This window comes from Chlamydotis macqueenii, chromosome 19 (genome assembly GCF_036417535.1).
Source record: "Chlamydotis macqueenii isolate bChlMac1 chromosome 19, bChlMac1.mat, whole genome shotgun sequence".
In the NCBI taxonomy this organism is placed as follows: Eukaryota; Metazoa; Chordata; class Aves; order Otidiformes; family Otididae; genus Chlamydotis; species Chlamydotis macqueenii.
Genome location: NC_141574.1, coordinates 4,651,512 through 4,672,799, shown reverse-complemented (window position 1 = coordinate 4,672,799; position 21,288 = coordinate 4,651,512). Strand labels below are relative to the sequence as shown.

The 21,288-nt window shown below is 36.6% G+C and overlaps 1 protein-coding gene across 1 annotated transcript; it reads left to right on the top strand.

The window, feature by feature from the left end:
- Positions 1-2,560: 2,560 nt before the first annotated feature.
- Positions 2,561-18,371, top strand: TRPV3 (transient receptor potential cation channel subfamily V member 3). The gene is made up of 17 exons (XM_010123067.2): positions 2,561-2,688; positions 5,966-6,070; positions 7,727-7,813; positions 8,517-8,674; positions 9,290-9,466; positions 9,671-9,811; positions 10,245-10,525; positions 11,252-11,428; positions 11,976-12,134; positions 12,604-12,705; positions 13,282-13,355; positions 14,321-14,486; positions 15,001-15,067; positions 15,446-15,717; positions 16,556-16,668; positions 17,313-17,383; positions 18,277-18,371. The coding sequence occupies exons 1-17, from the start codon at positions 2,570-2,572 to the stop codon at positions 18,369-18,371; spliced, it is 2,364 nt and encodes a 787-aa protein (XP_010121369.1). The 5' UTR covers positions 2,561-2,569.
- The last annotated feature ends 2,917 nt before the right edge of the window (positions 18,372-21,288 follow it).

Genomic DNA, 21,288 nt, shown 5'->3' with positions numbered 1-21,288 from the left:
GTACTGTACTTCTACTATTGTGCCTGCAGTTATTTTTTACCTGTGCAGCCTGAGATCTCATTTTAAATGAGGTCTTTGTAGCTAAGACTACACAGTCAAATCTCCGATGTGCTTTTGAAAGCTTGTAGTCCACGTATACAAAAGTGCATCTTTCCTCTTTTTCCTTCCCAGATTGTCTCCTTAAATCAGTAATGGTTCAGTAGTCCTTCATCATCCAATACAACTTCAATGCTGTCTTTGCATGTTTTCACCTCTCCTAAATGATGCAGCCTGCTCTCAAGTCATTGCTAAAATCTCTGTGGTGAAAACTGGCTGCAGATGGGGCTTTGACTTGCTCCCCACACAGAAATGCACTGCTATATCTGAGCAGCTCTAGCATTGCTCACAAATGAGAGGCTCTTCCCTCTGTCCGTTGCGTCCTTTAAAGATTTTAACCTTTGTTTTTATTTCATCAGCTCTTCTTGCCACTCTCTCTGATCTCTCCAACTTGGCACACCTACCAGCTATGCCCCTCTCAACTTTGCAACACTTTTTGCTGACACGCTTTTTGCTGATGCACTTTTTTGACCTATTAGTCTGTTTCCTACTATTTTCTTCTTTTAAAGTAACTTTTTTTTTTTGTGAAGTTATTTAAAGTCCATCTTCCTTTTATTCTAGTCATCTTATATTTCATTTATGTCAAGTATCACATTTGCCTCTTCTTCTGGATGGGAAATTTCTTTGCTCATAAACTGCTGTGTATTCTTAAAGTACTTGGTAAGAAGTAAATAGCAGAATTATTTATGACCTAAGCAAGACAGCAGTCATTTGTTTTAGCTGTATTAAGATTAAATGTTTATCAGGGTATTCACTGATACGTATATCTGAAGACTACATGAATTGCATTTTCAAAGGCATAGACAAAACCCTTTTTCCTGCCTTGAATATGTAATATCCAAGTTCAGTTCTTTTGTGCACTTACTGCAGTGAAACCCATGGTGTATTTTGTATGCAACTGTACTAAGTAAATAATATTTGCCCTTTATACATTATTTCTTTGAAAGCTGTAATGTGAATTCTTACGAAATGCATCCAAACTAGACATATTTCTGAGTTACATTACTGTGAACGTGTCTACCAATGCTAGAAAACACAATAAAAATTTATTTTCATGCTTGTTTTTTAAGTCAACCTTTTCAAGGTAAGGAGTACTTTCCAATATTTCAGATTTCTTCTCTATTCCACTTAGTGACAAGAAATTACAGCTGCACTTACATGTGTTTGGGCCTTGTAAATTCTCAGTTGTCTGTACTTGAGATTGAAAATTTCCCATACTTAAACATTTGCCACTTATGCATTAATAGATTTTCATTCAAATATCTATGTATTTGATATGCCTGTCTCCTCTCATACCAGGTGTCATGCCTTTTCAAATATGCTTCACAATCTGCTTGCTATATCTTTATCCTCCCATAACAAAGAACTTCTAATGTTAATGCACATTGACCACACTGTGACAGGAGTAGAAAGTTTGAGTGTACGTTTTTCACATTAAGGAACGTGGAGGTAGGAGAGGAAAAATGTGTAGTTCATTTTGTCCAAGTAGGCAAGTGATTTTTATCATTTGTCCTTGAGTATGGAGGGCATTTCCCCAGTTTCCTTGGGGATGGGTCCATGACCTCGTAAAGCTTAATATTTTTACATTCAGTGAATTTTAAAGTAAATTCACCTTCTCATTTTCAAATTATCCTTGGTGATTTAAAATTATGCCCTTGAGTATTATATTGAGAAATAGGAAGATAGTTATTCATTATTACTTATAGAATTCATGTTGTGGGTGTTTATAAGCAGATAACATACATTAAGATCCCTCTGTGTCATGTAGTGGTGATCGTTCCCATCTAGTAGAGGCATGATTTTTTTCTTTTTCCCTGAAGAAATGTTGAGAAGTGTCACCAGGACACAGAAGTCCTTAATGTTATCTGTGTGATTGTTTAGCTGAGCTCAGCCTAGGCATCATATTCAGAGTCTGTCCATTGGTTCTGTTATTCTAATGCAGTGAAAAGTTTCAGGATTTTTTCCTGTGTTCACTACCCTTCACGTCTGAAACCTTCCTTCACACATTGTATCTGTAACACAGATCTTCCTGGAATTTACCACTTTTCTGAGTTATCTTGGATAAGAGCAGTCTACTTAGATCAACTGTAAATACACACAAACTTTAGGGCTACTTCTAAAAGTCATTGTGCTCTTTTTCTTTCTCTAAATAACATATACTGCCATTGTGATTGACAGACTCCCTTCAGTTTAATTTAGGCACATGCTTGAATTTATGGTTCTCCTGGATTTATGGTATCACTTTTAATGGCACTTTTCTTAGAATGTAATTTAATCAGTCATGAATACAACCCTCCAGCCTTGACACAAAATGGCGTATATGCACTTAATAACTGAAAAATGAAAAACTTTGAAAAAATATCAAGATTTGTGTGCTTCCATGTGAACAGACTGTAAATAGGCAATTTGGTCACTATACTTTGTTCAAATGAGCAGGAGTTAAGTAACTGTGAATCTTATCTACTGCAGAAACATGATTAAAGATAACAACGAAATTATTCCACTAATGGGCAAGAAATCAAATCCGTCTGGTATTCCCCCTTCAAACCAGCAAGAGAAAAAGCCGACTGAAGGCACTCCCACAAAGAAAAGGTAGGACTCTAGCTTAGTCTAAACCACTAAAAGTCCCCAGTTTATCTCCTTTAATAGATATTTGCACTGAAATACCACTAACATCTTTATTCACGCTGCATATATGAATGAGAGAGACCTGATGAACACAAGGTGCCTTTAAAAAAGCATATGCTTGTGTTGTTGAGAAGTGGAAAAGTATCCTGCTTGGGCAGACATATGATGTGTTTACCCTAATGGGCTAAATATTTAACCCCTATCCTAGAGACATCAGACTTATGCACCAGTCTTTTACGTTTGTGTCTCACCTGGGCTTTCTGCAACCACACTGTACACCCGTACAAGCTTACAAGAATGTGGTCTAACAGTGGTCTGTTTCAATAGGAGAAGGCAGAGTGATCTTTTTTTTTTTTTTTAAGACTTCACGTGGCAGGATACATCAGGTTTTATGTAAGAGATGCTGGCCTGAAAAAAGGGAGCATTTCAAACTTAGCCTCACATAAGAATGTGACAGATTATGGAGAGGCAGAGGTGAATTAAAAGATGAGGGCTGGGACAGCAGGAGATTTGAAAAATCCTATCACAAACAGAAACCTGAATTCACTTTATTTTTCATTGTTCTGATTAACAAGACTTCATTATTTTATTTTCTAAAATACTCACCTTCATGCATTATTTAAGCTAGAGAATTAATACAAGGATTAAGGGTTTGTATTTGTTATGAATGGGGAAATATAAGCAGTAATTCATCCCTGATACTATGCTACTGAAATCCATAAGTTACTGTACAGTGAGGATGAATTTTCATTCATAAACTTTTTGCTCTGTAGCTAATTACTAGCTATTAAGGCAATTTTTGAAACTCTGAAGGCCTAAGCAATTGTGGCTGTTCTGACATTTATAATTCTTAATAATCGGAGGAGTCACTTTCCACAGAATGGTGTCATTAGTTACCTGAGACCCACTGCCTGGGTGGCCCAATTTGTCCTTCTGTCATTAAATTCATAAAGAGAAGCTCTTTGGTTGTATAAGGGGGAGATAAGTGTCTGAACAGCTCACAATACACCCAGTACTTCAAAAAGAGGCAATTCCATGGAAGATTATGTAGTTAAAACAAATACTGGCAAACACTACCCCTCAATTACTTAAGTTCATATCTCCCACTCAGTTTAGTGGCATCAGTAACAGTAATCTTGGGGTTTTTCCCACCTCTCAACCAAGAGCTCAGGGTGCGGCCAACAACATTCCTGTAATATAAGAAACGAAGATCACGTGAATTTTAATGCAGAGGTTTAACGTGTTCTATTAATTATATGTTTCTATGCTGCTACACTTCTGTTGCTTCAAAATGCTTCCTTCACCTGTGCCACTAAGCAGCTAGTGCACCTCCATGGGTGGCACTTCTCACTTGACAAAATGTATTAGCAATATGCACTTTCTCAAAAGACGGTGACTTCCCCTTCTTGAAGGTCCTGGTGTTTGGGTGGACTAACAGTATATAATTAAGTACAGGAAAACCAACAGGCAGCCAGACTGGAAGGCAGAGTGCTGACAACATTGTCAGAGCCTAATTATATCTGTGGGTAGTGTTCCTGAGAGTGTGCACCATGGCCACGTAAGCTCTTGGGTATTTGTTGGCAACTGTCCACCTGCTTTGCACAGTGGCTTTTGGGTTTTTTTTTTTCCCCCATGGTATCCTCAGATAACCCACATGCCAGGATAGGTTAGGTATGTCAGCCTCCAGAACAGGGTCCACTTCATAGCTGCTGTACATCTACTGGATGCCAGAATCTTCAGCATGAACACACTTCTGCTGAGCCAAGGGCAGGTGATATGGTCCAGCAAAGCCTAGAGTGTGGCAATTCTGGCTTTCTGGAGGCTCATTGTGGCCTCCAACAGCTGTATGCCTGTTGCAACAGCTCCTGCACATCATGGTCAGGAAATGCAAAAAAGCAGGATGAAACCATGTTTTTCCCACTCCTTCGTAGTCTCTCTGCCAAGTGCAGGCTCCAGTAAAACAAGCATTTACAGCAGCGGTGAATCTGGCGAGCGTGGTAGAAACGGCAATGGTCCTGTTTCTGTCTAGGCTTTTCCCGTACTCTGAAAAGCACCCCTTGTCTAATTAATTTCAGGGACACTGTCCTGCTAAGCAGACGTGGCATTTGACTTGCTGCCTGCTTAGAATATATTCGCAGACAGATCTCAAATGTTAAGAGGTCATATAAGTTTAAACAACTACATAGTGAATTAACACTTTGATCAACAAAACACTGGAAAATGAGATGAACTAGGGCCATTAGATTATTATGCTAATTAACAGGTTGTTCAGTTTTGTCCTAATAATTTACTGCATTTTAGCATCACTATGTGTACTTTAGTTTAACAGGATTCTTTGGGGAAGATGCATTAAAATAAATAAATAAATACACTATGGACTAAACCATAAATACCAGGTGAATTGGAAACACTTTCCAGATGGAATATTTTAGAAATGTAACAGTTTCTGAACAATAGGCCATATGGGAGTCACTACATCCAGCACTTAAACTCCTCTGTCTTTGGTGAAATGTAGCGATGTTTTAATGAGGTCTAGTAATACCAAGTTATTGATGTTGCCTCTGTTAAAGGGCAAAATTTTCCTATGCTTCTCATGCTCACTTTTCTGTGTCATTTCAAATTTCATTTCTTTTCCCTGTAAACAATTATTTATAGGGAAAAGAAATAGTTAAATGTCATGCACTGACTGGCAAATTACACATTCAGTCTTGGATGGTGGAAATGCCTGATGTCATTTAATATGTGACCTTTCAAACTTTCTGACTTAATGATTATCACTGCTGATGGGTTTGAAATGATCCATCTTGATGGCTCCTGGCTGGAGAAAGAGGGACTAGAATGCAGTAGATTAAAAAGCATATGCATGTGTGTGTAGGCATACATGTATGGCTGTTCAGTGAATGTCTGGTGTTGCATTTAGCTCCTGCACAGAAGGTGGATGCAAGGCTGTTTTTAGGCTGCTGGGGTACCCGCTTAGACATGTCTGGATCTGATGCCATGTGTCTTAAAAATATCTCGGGATCTTTTGCCCATCTGCCAGCATGGAAGTACTGGAGACAGTGTTGGAGGTTGGGATCCCCCCAAGGAAAGTAGATAAGCCTATTCCAGCGTCCTATTAGGTATAATGCCAGAAAATACAAATTGTCAACCTTGTCCTAGGCACATATGTGTAGTGCTTTGCTTACTTTATGGTTGAGCTTGCTTTTTTAATAATTTTTTTTAAATGTCCTATGTTCAACAGTTCACACTTTTTTCTGGAGATTGATGGTTTTGAAAGCAATGCAACTCCAAATAATACGTCTCCCCCGGTGTTTTCAAAACCAATGGATTCAAATATTCGTCCATGGTAAGTTATAGATGCATATGCAGTAGTTGTAATGCAAATATATCTATTTTCTTTTCAGCAGCTACTCCTTATTTCTCCTTAGACTTTAGAGATAAAATTTCACATGGCTTTTCTTAGCTTTTGGTCACTTCAAAGACAGAATTCCACTGGCAGTCAGTTGTTGCTAGATGACTTATCTTTGAGCTTATCTACTGTTGTCATTTACACTGAATAAATCAGGCCTCAGATTTGAATAAATCTGAAGTCAGTACTGTCTTCTTTTTTAATCGTAGCCTCTCATTTATGGTATGTTAGGGCAAACTCCACGCATCCATTTGCGTATTTTCTACTGTGTGAAGACCACAGCTTAATTTAGCAAACCCTATTCCCAGCTGTGTGCTGACATCCTCCCTCTGTTGCTCATTAACTGTCAAATAATGTGAAGATGCTGAGTCTGAAATATTTAAAGGCAGCTATTTATGCTGAATGAATAGAGAAAAATTATGACTGGGAAGAATGCACTTAATTTTTAAAAACGTGTGGGATACTAACAGCCAATAATTACGAATAAGGGAAATATGCATCACATCTAGCATAAGGCCAGAATGACCAAATGTTTTTGTGTCTGATGGATGTCTGGCCAGCTTTTTGGAATTAGCTAACAGTCTTATTTTGGTTTCAGAGGAGAAGTATCCAAATTTCTCCCTCTTATTCAGGGACAGACCTGCACAAGACACACATACGCTTTGTCACCAGATTCCTCATGGTTTTCTGCAGAGAAGTGATGGACTGAATAAGAATGGACTCTGAGCTACTAGCCTTATTTTAAAGGGAAGGGAATATCTGCAGAGCAATGCTGAATCCGTGCAGTGCTGAATCCTTGCATTACTGTCCCTACATCTGTTTTGTCAATAACAAATAGTTCAGGTTCCCTAAGGAACCTGAGGTAGTTCATCACAACTGAATCTTATAGAAAACAAATATACAAGTAAGAAAAATTATAACAAATTAATTTTTAAGTCAGATCTACTTTTAGGAATGTCTGGAAATTATGTACAGCAATTACAAAATACCAATGCAATTGAAATCCTTTAAATTTATTACCTAAATATGTATTTAGGGCCCAGTCCTCAATTTCTTTTAGCTGAAGCTTCCATTCAAGTCAGTTGCAAAATGCTCCTGAATTGCCTACAGTGTACTGTGTAGTAAATCTTTAGGTAAATCACTTTCATTGTGTACTTGCAACTCATGCACGGTTACTGATTTAGCACTTGTTTTGTGGCAGATGACAAATTAATCATGTGAAAAGGAAGAATGGTAAGCTTCAAGCATTGAGTGATGCATGAAAAGCAGTAATCATTAAAAAAAAAACCAACTTCCCACAGTTTCAGGATCTGTAATGAAATAACATAGTAAAACACAAAACAGGTTGCTTTCCTAATGTTGTTTTTTTTTTTAATATAATAAAATCCTTTGTGTCTCTTCATTTTTACCGCTCACTTTAAAATTCATGCAGGAGATAATACGATAGAATTAAAAAGCAGAATGTCAAGTTAGACTAATTTCAGCTCTACTGTCAATACTGCTTCCTAGTATTGACTGATGCTTCATGCAATTTGCAAAAATGTCTTCCAGTATCTTCCTGACTTAGCACTTCTGCTTTTTGGTTTTCTCTAGTGCATCTGGAAATGGAGAAGATATGGATTCCCCACAGTCTCTTCAGGATGACGCAACTGAATATAGCCCTAATGTAGACAGTTGTTGGTGAGTGGAGACACAAAATATCTCTTAGTACATTTTCAACGGATTAAGTCTATGGATTAAGTCTATTTTGCCTGCTGTTTTAGAAATAAGGTCATACGTGCGCATGCATTTCTGATTCTTCAGTAATTACCTCTGCTTTTCTCAAATCTCATTTTTAGTGTGAGGATTCTTTATATATAATGTGTTCTTCCTAGATGACAACACAGGACCTAGACACCATGCACAACTAGGCATGAGCTAGGAGTATTTCTGACTGGGGGGAAAATGTTAAATCATTCTTACTCCAGAATCATGTATGATCAGGAAAGTTGTGTAAGAAGATGTGAGGTTAAAAATTATCTTCTGCTGTGAGTAGGAAGGTGGAGGTGCAGCATCAGGGAACTTCTGGCACAGAAGTCAAGTTGTGGACAGATCAGAGAAGTATTTCTTAGCCTTTGTTTTAGAAGAATGGATAAACTGGAAAAAATGCAAACCAAAAATCACTTGGAAATTGTATATTTTTATTATAAGAACCCTATCAATAGCCACTTATGTTCAAATAAGCAATCTACAGAAATATTTTGAGATCCACACAAAGATATATGTGGAAGCAGAGCAAGCATATCTAGTCTATGGCAAGTAATATATTCCTTTTTCCTCTTATGTAGAAAATAAAACACAGTGCTTTGAATCAATGATTTCCTTATTATTTCTCATCATTCAGTGCTAACATATCAGAAGGACCTGAGCAGACCAGTGCTCGGAAGAAGTTGAAAAAATACATATTTTGGGCAGTATCTGAGGGGAATATAGAAGAATTGCAACGTCTGCTCGCAGAGCTGAAGGAAAGATCAAATGCGTGTACAAACATGACCATGTCAGGTAAGCTGTGCAGCTTCCTAAAGGAAGATTGTTAGCTCTTCTGGCAGCATATGCATAGTCTAAAACTGGGAAATATCTCTGTGCAACAGCTACTTGCCTGTGTAAGGCAAGCTCAAGCTATTCCATCAGCCACCTCCCTGCTGCCTCCGAGACAACCCTGGAGAGTACTTGTCTCTACCTATGTTACACGGAGGGTCCGTGTCCACTATGTTCCCATAGCCACACCTAAGCCAGCCTTCTGCAGTGCGAGACTCAAAGCTGATGTCTCTCTTCAAATTGCAGTATAGCCAGGGCTTGTGATGCGTGCAGCATGGTAGAACAGGCAGAGAAGTTAGGAAAAGGTTCTGCATCTGGAGTTACCATGGCAGTGGGATATCCAAAAGAAAAACCATGTGCATTGGCTACCATATTAATTAGTACCGCATCTCTGAATGCATTGTCTCAGCAAGTATACATAGCTCAAGTACAAAGTGAATAGGATGGACTAATTGTTTGGCAAATAATTTATTTCATCTATATCCCTCAGATTCCACCCCTAATAAACAAAACATTAGAATTATTTTCCATCTGCTTTAATAACAAATGATGATCTAATCTTAAAATTCACTCTTGTAGATTATCTGATGAAAAAATTCACAGCTACAGATACTGGAAAAACTTGTCTGATGAAAGCTCTGCTGAACATCAACCAAAACACAAATGAGATAGTGAATATGCTACTATCCTTTGCAGAAGAAAATGGAATTTTGGAGAGATTTATCAATGCAGCATACACAGAGGAGGCATATAAAGGTACTGCCATCTGATACCAATTTCAGGTATATGGGTAAATATATCATCCATAAAAATAATGTTGTTTTTCAAACATTCTGATGGTTTAAATTCCTAAACCAACTTTTATTCATTATTATTGGTGCTATACATTGTGAAACATCACTAATATTTCATAATGTACTTAAGAGATTCAATGCTAAATACCTGTGTCTGTTGTTTCAGGCCAGACAGCTCTAAATATTGCCATTGAAAGGAGACAATATGAAATAACTCAGAGCCTTATCGAAAAAGGAGCTGATGTCAATGCTCATGCCCAGGGTATTTTCTTTAATCCCAAACATAAGCATGAAGGCTTTTATTTTGGTAAGTGGAAATGCAATGTCTCTGGAAAAGTTAGGACAGTATGGAAGACAGGCAAGTGTGAATCTTTACTGTAGCTAAACCTAGATTAGGAAACTCGCATCATAAGATATAAAAAATGGCATACTAACTTTTGTAAAAGTAACTTGCCAGAGTGCAGTGTATTATAAACACTCAGAAATAATTGTAAAATATTTACCAAAAAATTGTAAATGCTTAATGGCAAATAAAATGTAACATATTTGCTTTTGAATATTTTCTCCAAATAATGTTTTCATGCAAATTAAGCTTTTATAAAACAAGAGCTAAATTCAATACAATCAATATGTAAATGTGCTTTCATATATTAAGATGCTTAACGCAGTCAATCTTTTATAATATGATTTGAGTGCCTGTAATAAAACATGAACACATGTTACATTTTACAATTTTGCAGGTGAAACTGCACTGGCGTTAGCTGCATGTACCAATCAACCAGACATACTTCAACTGTTAATGGACAATACCAGGACTAACATTACTTCTCAGGATTCCAGAGGAAACAATATCCTCCACGCTTTAGTTACTGTGGCAGAGGACTTTAAAACTCAGAATGACTTCGTAATCAGAATGTATGATATGATTTTGTTGAAAAGTAAAGACAGAAATTTGGAAACAACAAAGAATAAGGAGGGTTTGACACCACTACAGTTAGCTGCAAAAACTGGGAAATTGGAGGTAGGTATTATTTCAGTAGCATCTAAGAGAAATTAAATATGGAGAAAGAGTCAAGGCCAACTACATACTCAGACATAAGTGCTCTGACGTGTAGTTTTCCATGCTGGTTATGCTGTGTACTGTGCATCAGTATTATTTGGTAAGCTAATTCTATTAAAAATAAAAGCAAGTATTTCTATTGCAGTGTTGCTTCTACCCTTCAAAGTTTCCCTCTAACAACCCCTCTGTATACAAAATATACATGCTATTTAAAAAGAGCCTTGCAAACCCTTCTGTTCTACAGAAACACTGCATTTATTACAATACTACACTTACAGCACATACAGTCTTTGCAAACTCACTAGAACTGCTCTGCTCTGCTGTTGGTAGAATTTGGCTCTCATAAATCAGCTGTATTGTGGGAAAGAATTGACAACAGGCTAATTTAGACAGTAATTGATTAAGTTAAAGGAAGATATAATATGAATACATGGAAAATTGTGCTTTCATCCTTTAGAAAAATGTCTGATAGAAAATCTGGAGGTATTAAAAATACATATTTATTTCCTAGAGGTCTGTGATCTGTAATGCTGCTTACTGAGTACCAGAATTACAAATACATTGAATTGCACTACTGTAGCAAATGTGGTAGTGCAAAAGGTAGGGGTTTTGGCAAATATATGTGTATGCTTTCTCCTTTCTCATGAAGAACACGTCAGCTTACAAATGATTCTGTTAATGTTTTAGATTCTGAAATACATCCTGAGCCGAGAGATAAGAGATAAGCCTAACAGGAGCCTGTCAAGAAAATTCACAGACTGGGCTTACGGTCCTGTTCAATCTTCTCTTTACGATCTGACAGAACTAGATACCACTGCAGACAACTCAGTATTGGAAATTATTGTCTATAATACAAATATTGGTGTAAGTTACCTGTTTCTAATTTTTTTTTTCTAGCAGCACACTAATCTTAGATGTGTCAGTGTATACGTTTGACTGAATTACTGGTAAAACAGTAACCAGTAATTTTTGGTTCTCAGTTTTGTATCAGGAACAAGATGAATTGTATACCTCTGTAGATTGTCAACTGTCAATGAATTCAGCTTCTCAAACACTGGCTAGGCATTTTGGGACTGTTTTTTTTTTCTTTCTACATTTGGAGCGTTAATTTCCTTTGCATAGAAACATAAATACGGCCCTGCTGGTCAGACCAAAGCTAGTGTCTGGTCTCCGTGAAGTGGCCACTAGCAGCTCCCAAAGTATGGCAGGCAGGTTATCTCAGCATGAGTTGGAGTCATCCCGTTGTATCTTGTCAGGTTGGGGTCTGACATGTATGATGTGTTAGAGTCTGAGCACAGATGTGTTTCTAGATCAGCAAGACCGGATGCTGAATGAACACATGCCTGAAACGCTCAGTTTCCTTACAGATGGCAAGTTCAAATCTTAATTTTTTTTTTTTTTTTTCCTACAGAATCGTCATGAAATGCTGACTTTGGAGCCTCTGAATTCACTCCTGCGAATGAAATGGAAGAAGTTTGCACGACATATGTTTTTTATGTCATGTTGTTTTTATTTCCTATACAACATAACACTAACATTAGTTTCCTACCACAGGCCTAATGAAAATGAAGTGAGTATTGCAACTTAATCTCAGCAAATTTTACTGCTTTAAAATGCAATAGTATTTTCTGAATTGTACTTAAAATGCTAAACCAAAATCAGGTGTCGAAATATTTGACTGTAGTGAGACCGGGTTCTCCCACATCAGGTCTTTGTATGTGGAAGGAAGAGCAGTAGTAATAGAGGAGATTTGCATTTTGTGAAAGTGACACAAAATAGAAATACATAATACAAAGACAGGTAGTTACATTTCTAAATGTGTGGGGAGAGGTTTTTGTTTTTATTTTAAGAAAGAAACTTTTGCTATTTCAAACATACATGTCAGGGGGCTGATTCTGTAAACCCACCGTGAAGAAAACTCTCAGTGAAAGGGAAGAAATCAGGTACCCAGGGAGCTACATACAGGAGGCTTCCTGTTACTTTGCCCTTTGCCCTTCAGGTACAAAACTAAAGTCTTTCATTTTGGACCTGTCTTGCAGGCTCCACCTTATCCACTAGCTCTAACGCATGGTGTGGGATGGCTGCAGTTATCGGCACAGGTGATGGTTATGTTAGCAGCAATATTTTTAGCCATAAAAGAGGTAAGACTTCTTAATAACAAATACATAATAAAATAGGTAAAGAACTTCTCTAGATTTATGAATCCACTGACGATGACCTTGGAAATATGTTTGGAATATCTTTATACGTGTAACATCTAAAAGTCTTTGGCACAGTACATCACTTATTCAGAATGACCTTGGATATATATTTGAATGCAATCGTATTACTCTGTGAAACAAATATGAGAGTTTTTTCCTTTCAAATTCTGAAGACTGAGATTTGATATTTGTATAACATCGATATTGTCAAATTACTGGCCTTAAGGATACTGTTGAATTAGAACTTGTAACGGGAAAAAAAAAAACAAGGTATAATTTTTACCATGTACTATAATTAAAAGCAGTAACTGTTAAATTATGCCAGAGGTGACAGATATTTACACTTGGAAGTTACAGCTCTATAAAAATATATTTTAATTCTAGAAGTTATAATGTCTTATCAGTAGATGGATTTTTTTTAGAACACCAACTTCAATTAAATTATTTTGAAAAATCAATTTTGAGACCTGCTTTCTCTTACTGCCATTTCTGTGTTTTATATATCTGTCTACACAGAGCGTAGCAATCTTTCTGCTTCGGCCGTCAGACCTGCAGTCAATTCTCTCTGATGCGTGGTTCCACTTCGCATTGTAAGTCTGTCATGCATATATTTTGTACTATATATAAAATGCTTATCTACCTCAGAAAATGTACTCTTCTGGCAGATGCTCGCTTTTTCTTTACATTATCAGTTTTTAGAGGGTTGGACTTAATCTTACATGCAGCTTTTCTGTAACACACACTAATGGTTGCACGGGTTGGTAACAATACTGGAGGTTGATGTGTATTGACTGGATTTTTTTCCAAAGTACAGTACTGTTTTCAGCTCCTCCTGATGCTGTATCGCTCTTTAGAGCTGTACATAGAGAAATGTGTCTAAGAAACCTCGTTAATAAACCTCCTATAGTTTCACACTCCTCTTGACTCCTTCAGGAAGGAAAAATAGCACAAAGCTGGTTCAGCTGGCTGCTGGGAGTGTCCCATCAGCTGGCCTAGATAAAGCACAGATGATTCCCTCTCATTTCTAGCATATGACTGTAGGATCAATCAATCAATACAGTAAGGTGGCTTAACTCTACCTTTCTTCCTTCTACAACCACACTGATATTGATCTTGTGCTTGTGAGAATCTGCTCTACATCCTATCACAGCACATCACACCTCCTAGTGTCTTCCTTGTTCATAGAAAATCTGTAATAATTCTAACAATTCATTAAGCTAAAGCTTGAATTAAATGCCTTCAAAGATACTATTAAGAATTCTTAATGTCTTTGTCAGCAAAATGTGCATTGACCAGATATTTTGGGGAGAACAGTTCACTTAAAGTAAGCTTTAATAAATATAATCCTAATATGATAATACACTTATACTGCCTCTACTAATCTATTTTATTGTTAAACTATAATGGTAATGTTCATAGGGGAGAACAGAATGTAGTATGACATTAGAATTGAAGCATAAGAAATAAAGAAGTCTTGTTTTCATATTTTTCCATTATGTTGTTGGTTTTGTGCTAGTAATTTCACTTTTACATACATGTGTTTGTTTTTTAACAGTTTTATACAAGCTTTGCTTGTGATCTTCTCTGTCTTTTTGTACTTGTTTTCCTACAAAGAACACCTAGTGTGTCTTGTTTTGGCAATGGCCCTAGGATGGGCTAACATGCTCTATTTCACCAGAGGCTTCCAGTCCATGGGCATTTACAGTGTGATGATTCAAAAGGTAGGTTTGTCTTGTTTTACCTGCCTTGTTATGATGCTTACTTGTTATGATACAATCCCAATCAAGCATATTCAGCAAGTTAGATGTATTTTGTAGTTCATGCTGAAATATCTTTTTTTTTCAGTTTATATGTATTATTTCAGCAGAATACACTATATAACTTCAATGGCAGAAACGAGTTTATAGCTTAAAATTAACATTTTATTACATTAAATATGTAAGTAACTTGTGTTTTCTCAGCTAATGTAGTTGTGCTATTTAACTGCATCATATGGTGTAATGCCTATATTGTACAGTCACCCTTAGAAGTACAAAACACATGAGGCTCTCAGTCGCGAGATAAAAAAATCAGACCTAAATCTTTTCTGGGTTTCACACTGAGACTACAACCAGTCTGCTCAGTGAAAGCAATCTGATACTTCAGTGTGCACCACACCTGTACCCCTGCAGAATTCATAAGCATAAAACTAGTTCTCAGGTTTCATGTCTGATAAATATTTAATTTGATTTTTAGGTCATCCTGCAAGATGTGATAAAATTTTTAGTTGTCTATATCGTGTTTTTGCTGGGATTTGGCGTAGGTAAATATTACTGGAGAAAAGCACTGATGCTCTGTGTGAGTAAATATTTTAGCATTATTACGAATAAGAACCCTATTGTCATGATGAGCGCTCATGTTGGGGTTTCTTCTGGATATTAAAAAGCCAAGTTTAGAGATTTAAACTGTCTAGAGACTATCTGAACAGATAAGGACTTTGACTCCTGCTTAGTTGTCTGCAATTTCATTTGGACGTGGGCTCTTTCTGCTTCCTGGTAATCTGTCATCTAGCAGCTGCTGGTGTATGTTGCTGGGCAGCTCTAGCTCTTTATTAAGCAGTGTGTTTTGAATTTTTTAGGATAAAATGCCACGTATACATAAAGCATTCTTGTGATTAAAGTTTTCTCGTGTTTCTTCTCAGCTCTTGCTGCGTTGATTGAAACTTGCCAAGATGGCAGTGAATGCCATTCCAACAGCCGTCTGGGACCTGTTCTGATGGATCTTTTTAAGCTCACCCTAGGACTGGGTGATCTGGAGATCCAGCAAAATTCAAAGTATCCTGTGCTATTTCTTCTGCTCCTCATAACTTTTGTTGTGTTGACTTTTGTTCTTCTCTTCAACATGCTGATTGCATTAATGGGAGAAACAGTGGAAGATATTTCTAAAGAGAGTGAGCACATCTGGAAACTCCAGGTTTGTTTGGGAGTTACTTTGCTTAGTGAAGTATAGGTGCATTGGCTAAAATCTTTAGAGCTGTCCCTATGGTAACTTACCATGCTGACAGAAGGGGTTGGGTCTGAACAATTATAATCCCCGTTTGTATATGTGTACAAATAATGGAAATGAGTCGTTCTAGTATTAGAGTATTGTAATAACTTCAGAATTAACAGCTATCCTAAGGGTAATCTTAGGGCTCAGATTTTCAACCTCATGCACTGTCACATGCCTTTATGACTTTCATTCTCCTTGATATGTCAGGAGGAAGCTGTGTTTCATTATCTGCCCAGGAATCTGTAACGCAGCACGCTCTGCTATTCCATCCCTTGAGTTTGAGCAATGCATGAGTTCATTCCAATTCCTCATACCTTATCTGAGCCTGGTCTTTTACCAAGGCTAGACAGCTCTGAGTCCCAAGCTGTCATGGAAAACACAGTCATAATTAGGACTGGAGCTGCTTTCTGCGGTGGGCAACATCCCACTACAGGTTATATATTTATCCCTGTGGCAGGGCGTTGCATGAAGGTGTTAGCATTAAACCCTAAACACTGAGTCTAGAGGGAGATTTCTTGATTCTTCTCTGAGTATGCCTTCTGCAGTGGGGCTAACTACAGAAAGCTGTGGACTCCCCGTTTGCGCAGGTCAAATAAGGGGCATATTAATTACTGTTGTTGGAATCAACGTTGGTTACGGATGGCTGTTGGAGGCATGAGATGTTATAATGAAAGGTGGAGCCTGCAAACTGTATCTGCTGTGAAATCAGACAATTCTTAATATGGTTAACTATATTCATGTTACTATTTATTGTTAATAGAGAGCCAGAACTATCTTGGAATTTGAAAAATTCTTACCAAAATGTTTGAGGAAAAAATTCCAACTGGGAGAACGGTGTAAAGTGGCAGAAAATGACACCAGGGTGTGTTTAAGGTAAACCAAAGCTAGGATATTCTGCTATCAATTCTGCTCTGTATGTTTCTTCAAGGTTATTTGTCCTCAAAAGCCTCTTTAAAATATTTCTACATCTCTACAAATTATACTAAGTGTACAAAAATACAATTTGTTTTGTTTTTTGGTTGTGACCAATTGTTTAAAAAGGGAAAATGTATAGGTTTTTTTATGTAGACAATTTTTTGGTAAGAAAACAGATTTTCAACTTCGTATGTTTTTAATGTGCAAGATTCAAGTCTATTTGCAGTAAATACCAATTTGCCATAATCTCCTTTGAATGTTAGCATAAAAGTAATTATATTTAAATTTATTGCTAATTGATAATTACCATACTAAAGAATATATTACTATGCTGTTTTATGAAAAAACACTTAAATATTCAAGGTGAGTTTCAAGACTGTACTCATAACGTGTGAAATTATAAAGTAGTTTTGTTATCATTCTCATCTTTGTACAGTACATAACACTGCAAAAGACATCCAGCCTTTTAGTACTAGCAAAGCAGATGTTGATGGTAAAGTATGGCAATCCCAAGAAGGAATAAAGAAATAAAAGGGGAAGTGAAGGTATGCAGCTGGGAGATAATGCATGCTAATAACACTACTTCTATACAATACAAACAGGATTAATGAAGTGAAATGGACCGAGTGGAAAACACATGTTTCATTTATTAATGAAGATCCAGGGCCAACAGGTACTGCAGAATTTTATGACGCCATATTTGTGAAATTGTTTTTTTCTTAGAAATGCTTTGATATAGTTTTATAGCTTTAAAAATATAAACTCTCATAATCTAGATATTCAACTACACTTTACTGCTAGGGAAACTCATGGCTAATGTGGCAGGGGTGTTAATTATTTTATAAAGATTTGGAGAGAGGGTTGGTTACAAACTCTCTATTTACACCTTGGCACTGAAACACGGTGGGTTTACCATTTCTTTATTTTTCTCTAAGCAGTTATGCTTGATCTAAGTTTTACATTCTCTTATGGCATTTGAATGGTGTAAAGCTGGAGAACTTTTTAATAAACAGAAAATATTATTTTGAAAAAGTTGTCATAAAGTACATTTAGTCCTTAAATATTACATATAGGATTGCAAAATTTGGCAAATCAGAATTATTCTACCTGACAGTACTACAGTCTGCTGTTTTTAACCCTAGAACATTAATGTTTATGTTCTGTGATGTATATTGGATGACAAACTGCCCCGGTGAATGTTGAGCAGGAAATTCAATATATCCATCTGCTGACAGTGTTGGAAGTCTAATAGAGAAATGACCTAACTTTGAGGTGTCAGATGTCCTGGCAGTGGGCGTCAGAGTTTGATAGGGGCATATGAGGATCTGGGAGACTCGTTCTGAAGTTTGTTCTCGAGTCAATTAGCATTTATATTGCTTGGTAGAATAATCTCAGTAACAATGGAAAGAGGCAGACAGAAATTTTTCTTATGGTATGGTAGTAAACTGACAACTGGCTGTTGAAATAAATGCATGGTTTTAAATAAAAAGTAGATGTGCAAAACTTTGATCTTGCATATGCAGTTTCTACCATATGTTGGTTTGTTTATAATGCATTTTTTTGCAGATCCAAGCAAAGTTCAAGATAATTCAAGAACTAATAGCAAAACCACCCTGAATACGTTTGAAGAAACGGATGATTTGCCTGAAACTTCTGTTTAGTTGTGCTGTATTTGACATGTGGTCGTTCTGAAGGTTAAAAGCATCAGCAGTGGATGTTGAAAGCTTTGTTGATATTTTGGACAGCTGTAACCAGCTGGAATACAAACTTTCAGTGACATGGCCTGATGACTTTAACCCATTTAATCAGGGCAGCTAAGCCAAAATAAAATGGACTATTTCACTGGTTCAGTTTTGAGCCTCTTGAAAACCGTTGCTGTCCAAGTTTGCGTGATGCTACTTAAACTTGGCTCTAGACTTTTTACTGGATAAAAAAGGTCAAATGTGAGATATTTCTTCCTTTTGTGGAAAACTAAGATCATCGTGATCCCAGTCCACTGTCTTTCATTTTGGAATCTCCAACTCATGAGAAACATTTTGTACACCCTAAAAAGTTAAGTTCTTGTCACGGAGAAAAGAAAGGCATTTCATTTCTGAAGACTGCTAAATGAAGTATACTATTCTGAAATAACAATGTTCTGGATATGTTTGAAGCTTTTGTATTGACTGCCAGTGTTACTGGAGGCTTGATCCCACAAGTTAGAGAAAAGACCTGCAGGTCTTGTTAGCTTTGCCTGGTCTGTTTTCCTGTGTGTAATAGTATGTATTTACTATGTATAAATGCCTTCCCATAAAATAACAGGGTAGAAACATAATTCATGGTGGAGAATATCTCTGAGTTTGTTTCATCACAAGGTCTTTACTTTTCTTGCTCAGCTTTTCCATGCTGTTGCATCTTGCCGCATAAAAAGGTTATTGCATCAGAAGTACTTTGAGCTTAAAAGTAAATTAATGTCTATATTCAACCACTTCAGGAAAATAAGTCAGTATTTCTTCCCCAAATTAACAAAATAAGTTAAAAGCAATGCAATTCCAGACTTTAAAACATTTTTTTTTTTTATTCAGAGGACTATGTAATGCATTTCTGTAGCACTTTTTATTTCACAACGTGTGATGACCTAGTACTATGAATTATATTTTTAGTTTTCTATTTTATGTGTGTATGTATAAAGAAATACTTGTTCTACGTACTTTTAAATTTCAATTAATACATTACGTGTCTTCAGTGTCATGGCTTTTCATCATGTCTATTCATTTGGTGCCTGTTTTAAAGGTGCTATTTAGGAAAGACTCAGGTGAATTCTGTTCTGCATTTGAATGATAATATGAATTGCATTGAATTCTTACAGCTAAGCCTGCTGTGGGCAAAATGATTCAAAAGACTTTCTTAACACAGAAGAGAGCGTGAGGGAACTCTCCAGCGGAAAGAAAAGCACAAAGCTATTTGCAGGAATGGTGAACATGGTTCTCGCTGCCTGACTGGTCTTCTATAGATGCCGGATCCTGTGTTTCCTACCGTGTGTGGCCGGGATGGATGGGATCAAATTGAAATCTTCAATTCAGTTATGCTTTTCCAGGGCACAGGAATTTGAGGGGAAGGACATTTATGCATATCAATAGACCAATGTAATATCTGAGCATTGTTTGGCCTTCTTAGTAGGATATGTGAGTACATGAGAAGAAAAATTCCTCTGGTCTTGGAATCTTTCATCTTTGCTAGGTAATTTTGCATTGAAACTGCCAGCAAAGAATATTGCCTCAGGACTATGCAGTTGTGTTTGGATACTTTGAGTGCCAGTTTTTGTAACAAAACAAAAACAAAATCCACCAAAACAAAACAAAACAAAAAACCCAAAACAAACCCCAAACCTCTTCACATACACTCAGGAATCAGAATAAACTAGCCTGCGCTGTAGTCCCTGCTGCTATACATAGACTTGTCACTGAAAACAAGTTCAGGTACCTCTGCGTTATACTGAGGTCACACTGTAGGTGTAGCCATAAAACAGGGAAGGCACAAAAAAACGTATGGAATGTGCTATGCCAAGGTCCAGGTACAAAACTGTGTAATAAAACTGAGGAAGAAGCTGGGATGTTGTTTCTAAAAGCTCTTTGCTAAGAAAATTACCTCCTTCTGTGGCCACAGAGCCTTGGTAGATCACACGTACTGTCTCTTATCTCAAGGGTCTTATCAAGAACAGTATGAATAATGACTAGAGCAGATAATGCTGTACTTTTTATACAATGTTTATTTAAATACAAAGAAATAAAACTTGTAAATTGATAAACATTCTGTCCTGTGTTTTTATTTTATTGCCATAGGAGTTACACAAAGCAAGGAAAAAAGGATTTTCGCTTAGAAGTGAATACAAAGACATCACTTTTGAAAAGATAAAAGTTTGAGGGTTATCTAGACAATGAACCTTTCAGTAAATAGCTAATTATTGTATCCTTCTGCAAAGTTCTTAATGTTTTCTCTGTCCTCGATTATTGTCAAACTATCTTTAAAACAACTTTAGAAAATTAATTAAATTTATATTTTCTTCTCTATTTCAGCTACTATGACAGGCTTTGTCTCTACAAATACAGGACAAGTCAGTCTCAAAATTCTGGGAAGTCTCTTGATATGGAATTCTTCTTAATTTCCATTCGGAAATGCTCAGGTATGATTTGTGCATTGCTCTTCATCAAAACCTGACTCATTACCGAACCTTGCCACCTTCATTGAAAACTTTTGGGCTACAACAGTTGATTAAAATTCTATTTGGAAAGTGTTATACGCAGTAAGTGGATATACTTAGAAAGTTATAATGCTATAAACTAATCTTGTCTCCATTGCAACAGAAATTTTCTTCAGACGTTTCCGCATCATTTTCCTGAAGCTGAATATTGCTCCAGTATGTTTCTGACTAGATACTGTCTAAATTCAGACCTTTTCGTCTTTAATGTTGAAATGGAAACAGCTTGAAATAATCTTGCAATACATTAAATTTTAAAAGCTTTACATTTCATTTTAGCATTTTTTTTTAGAAACCATGTTTTTATCTTATTTTGTATCTTCATAAATATAAAAACAAAA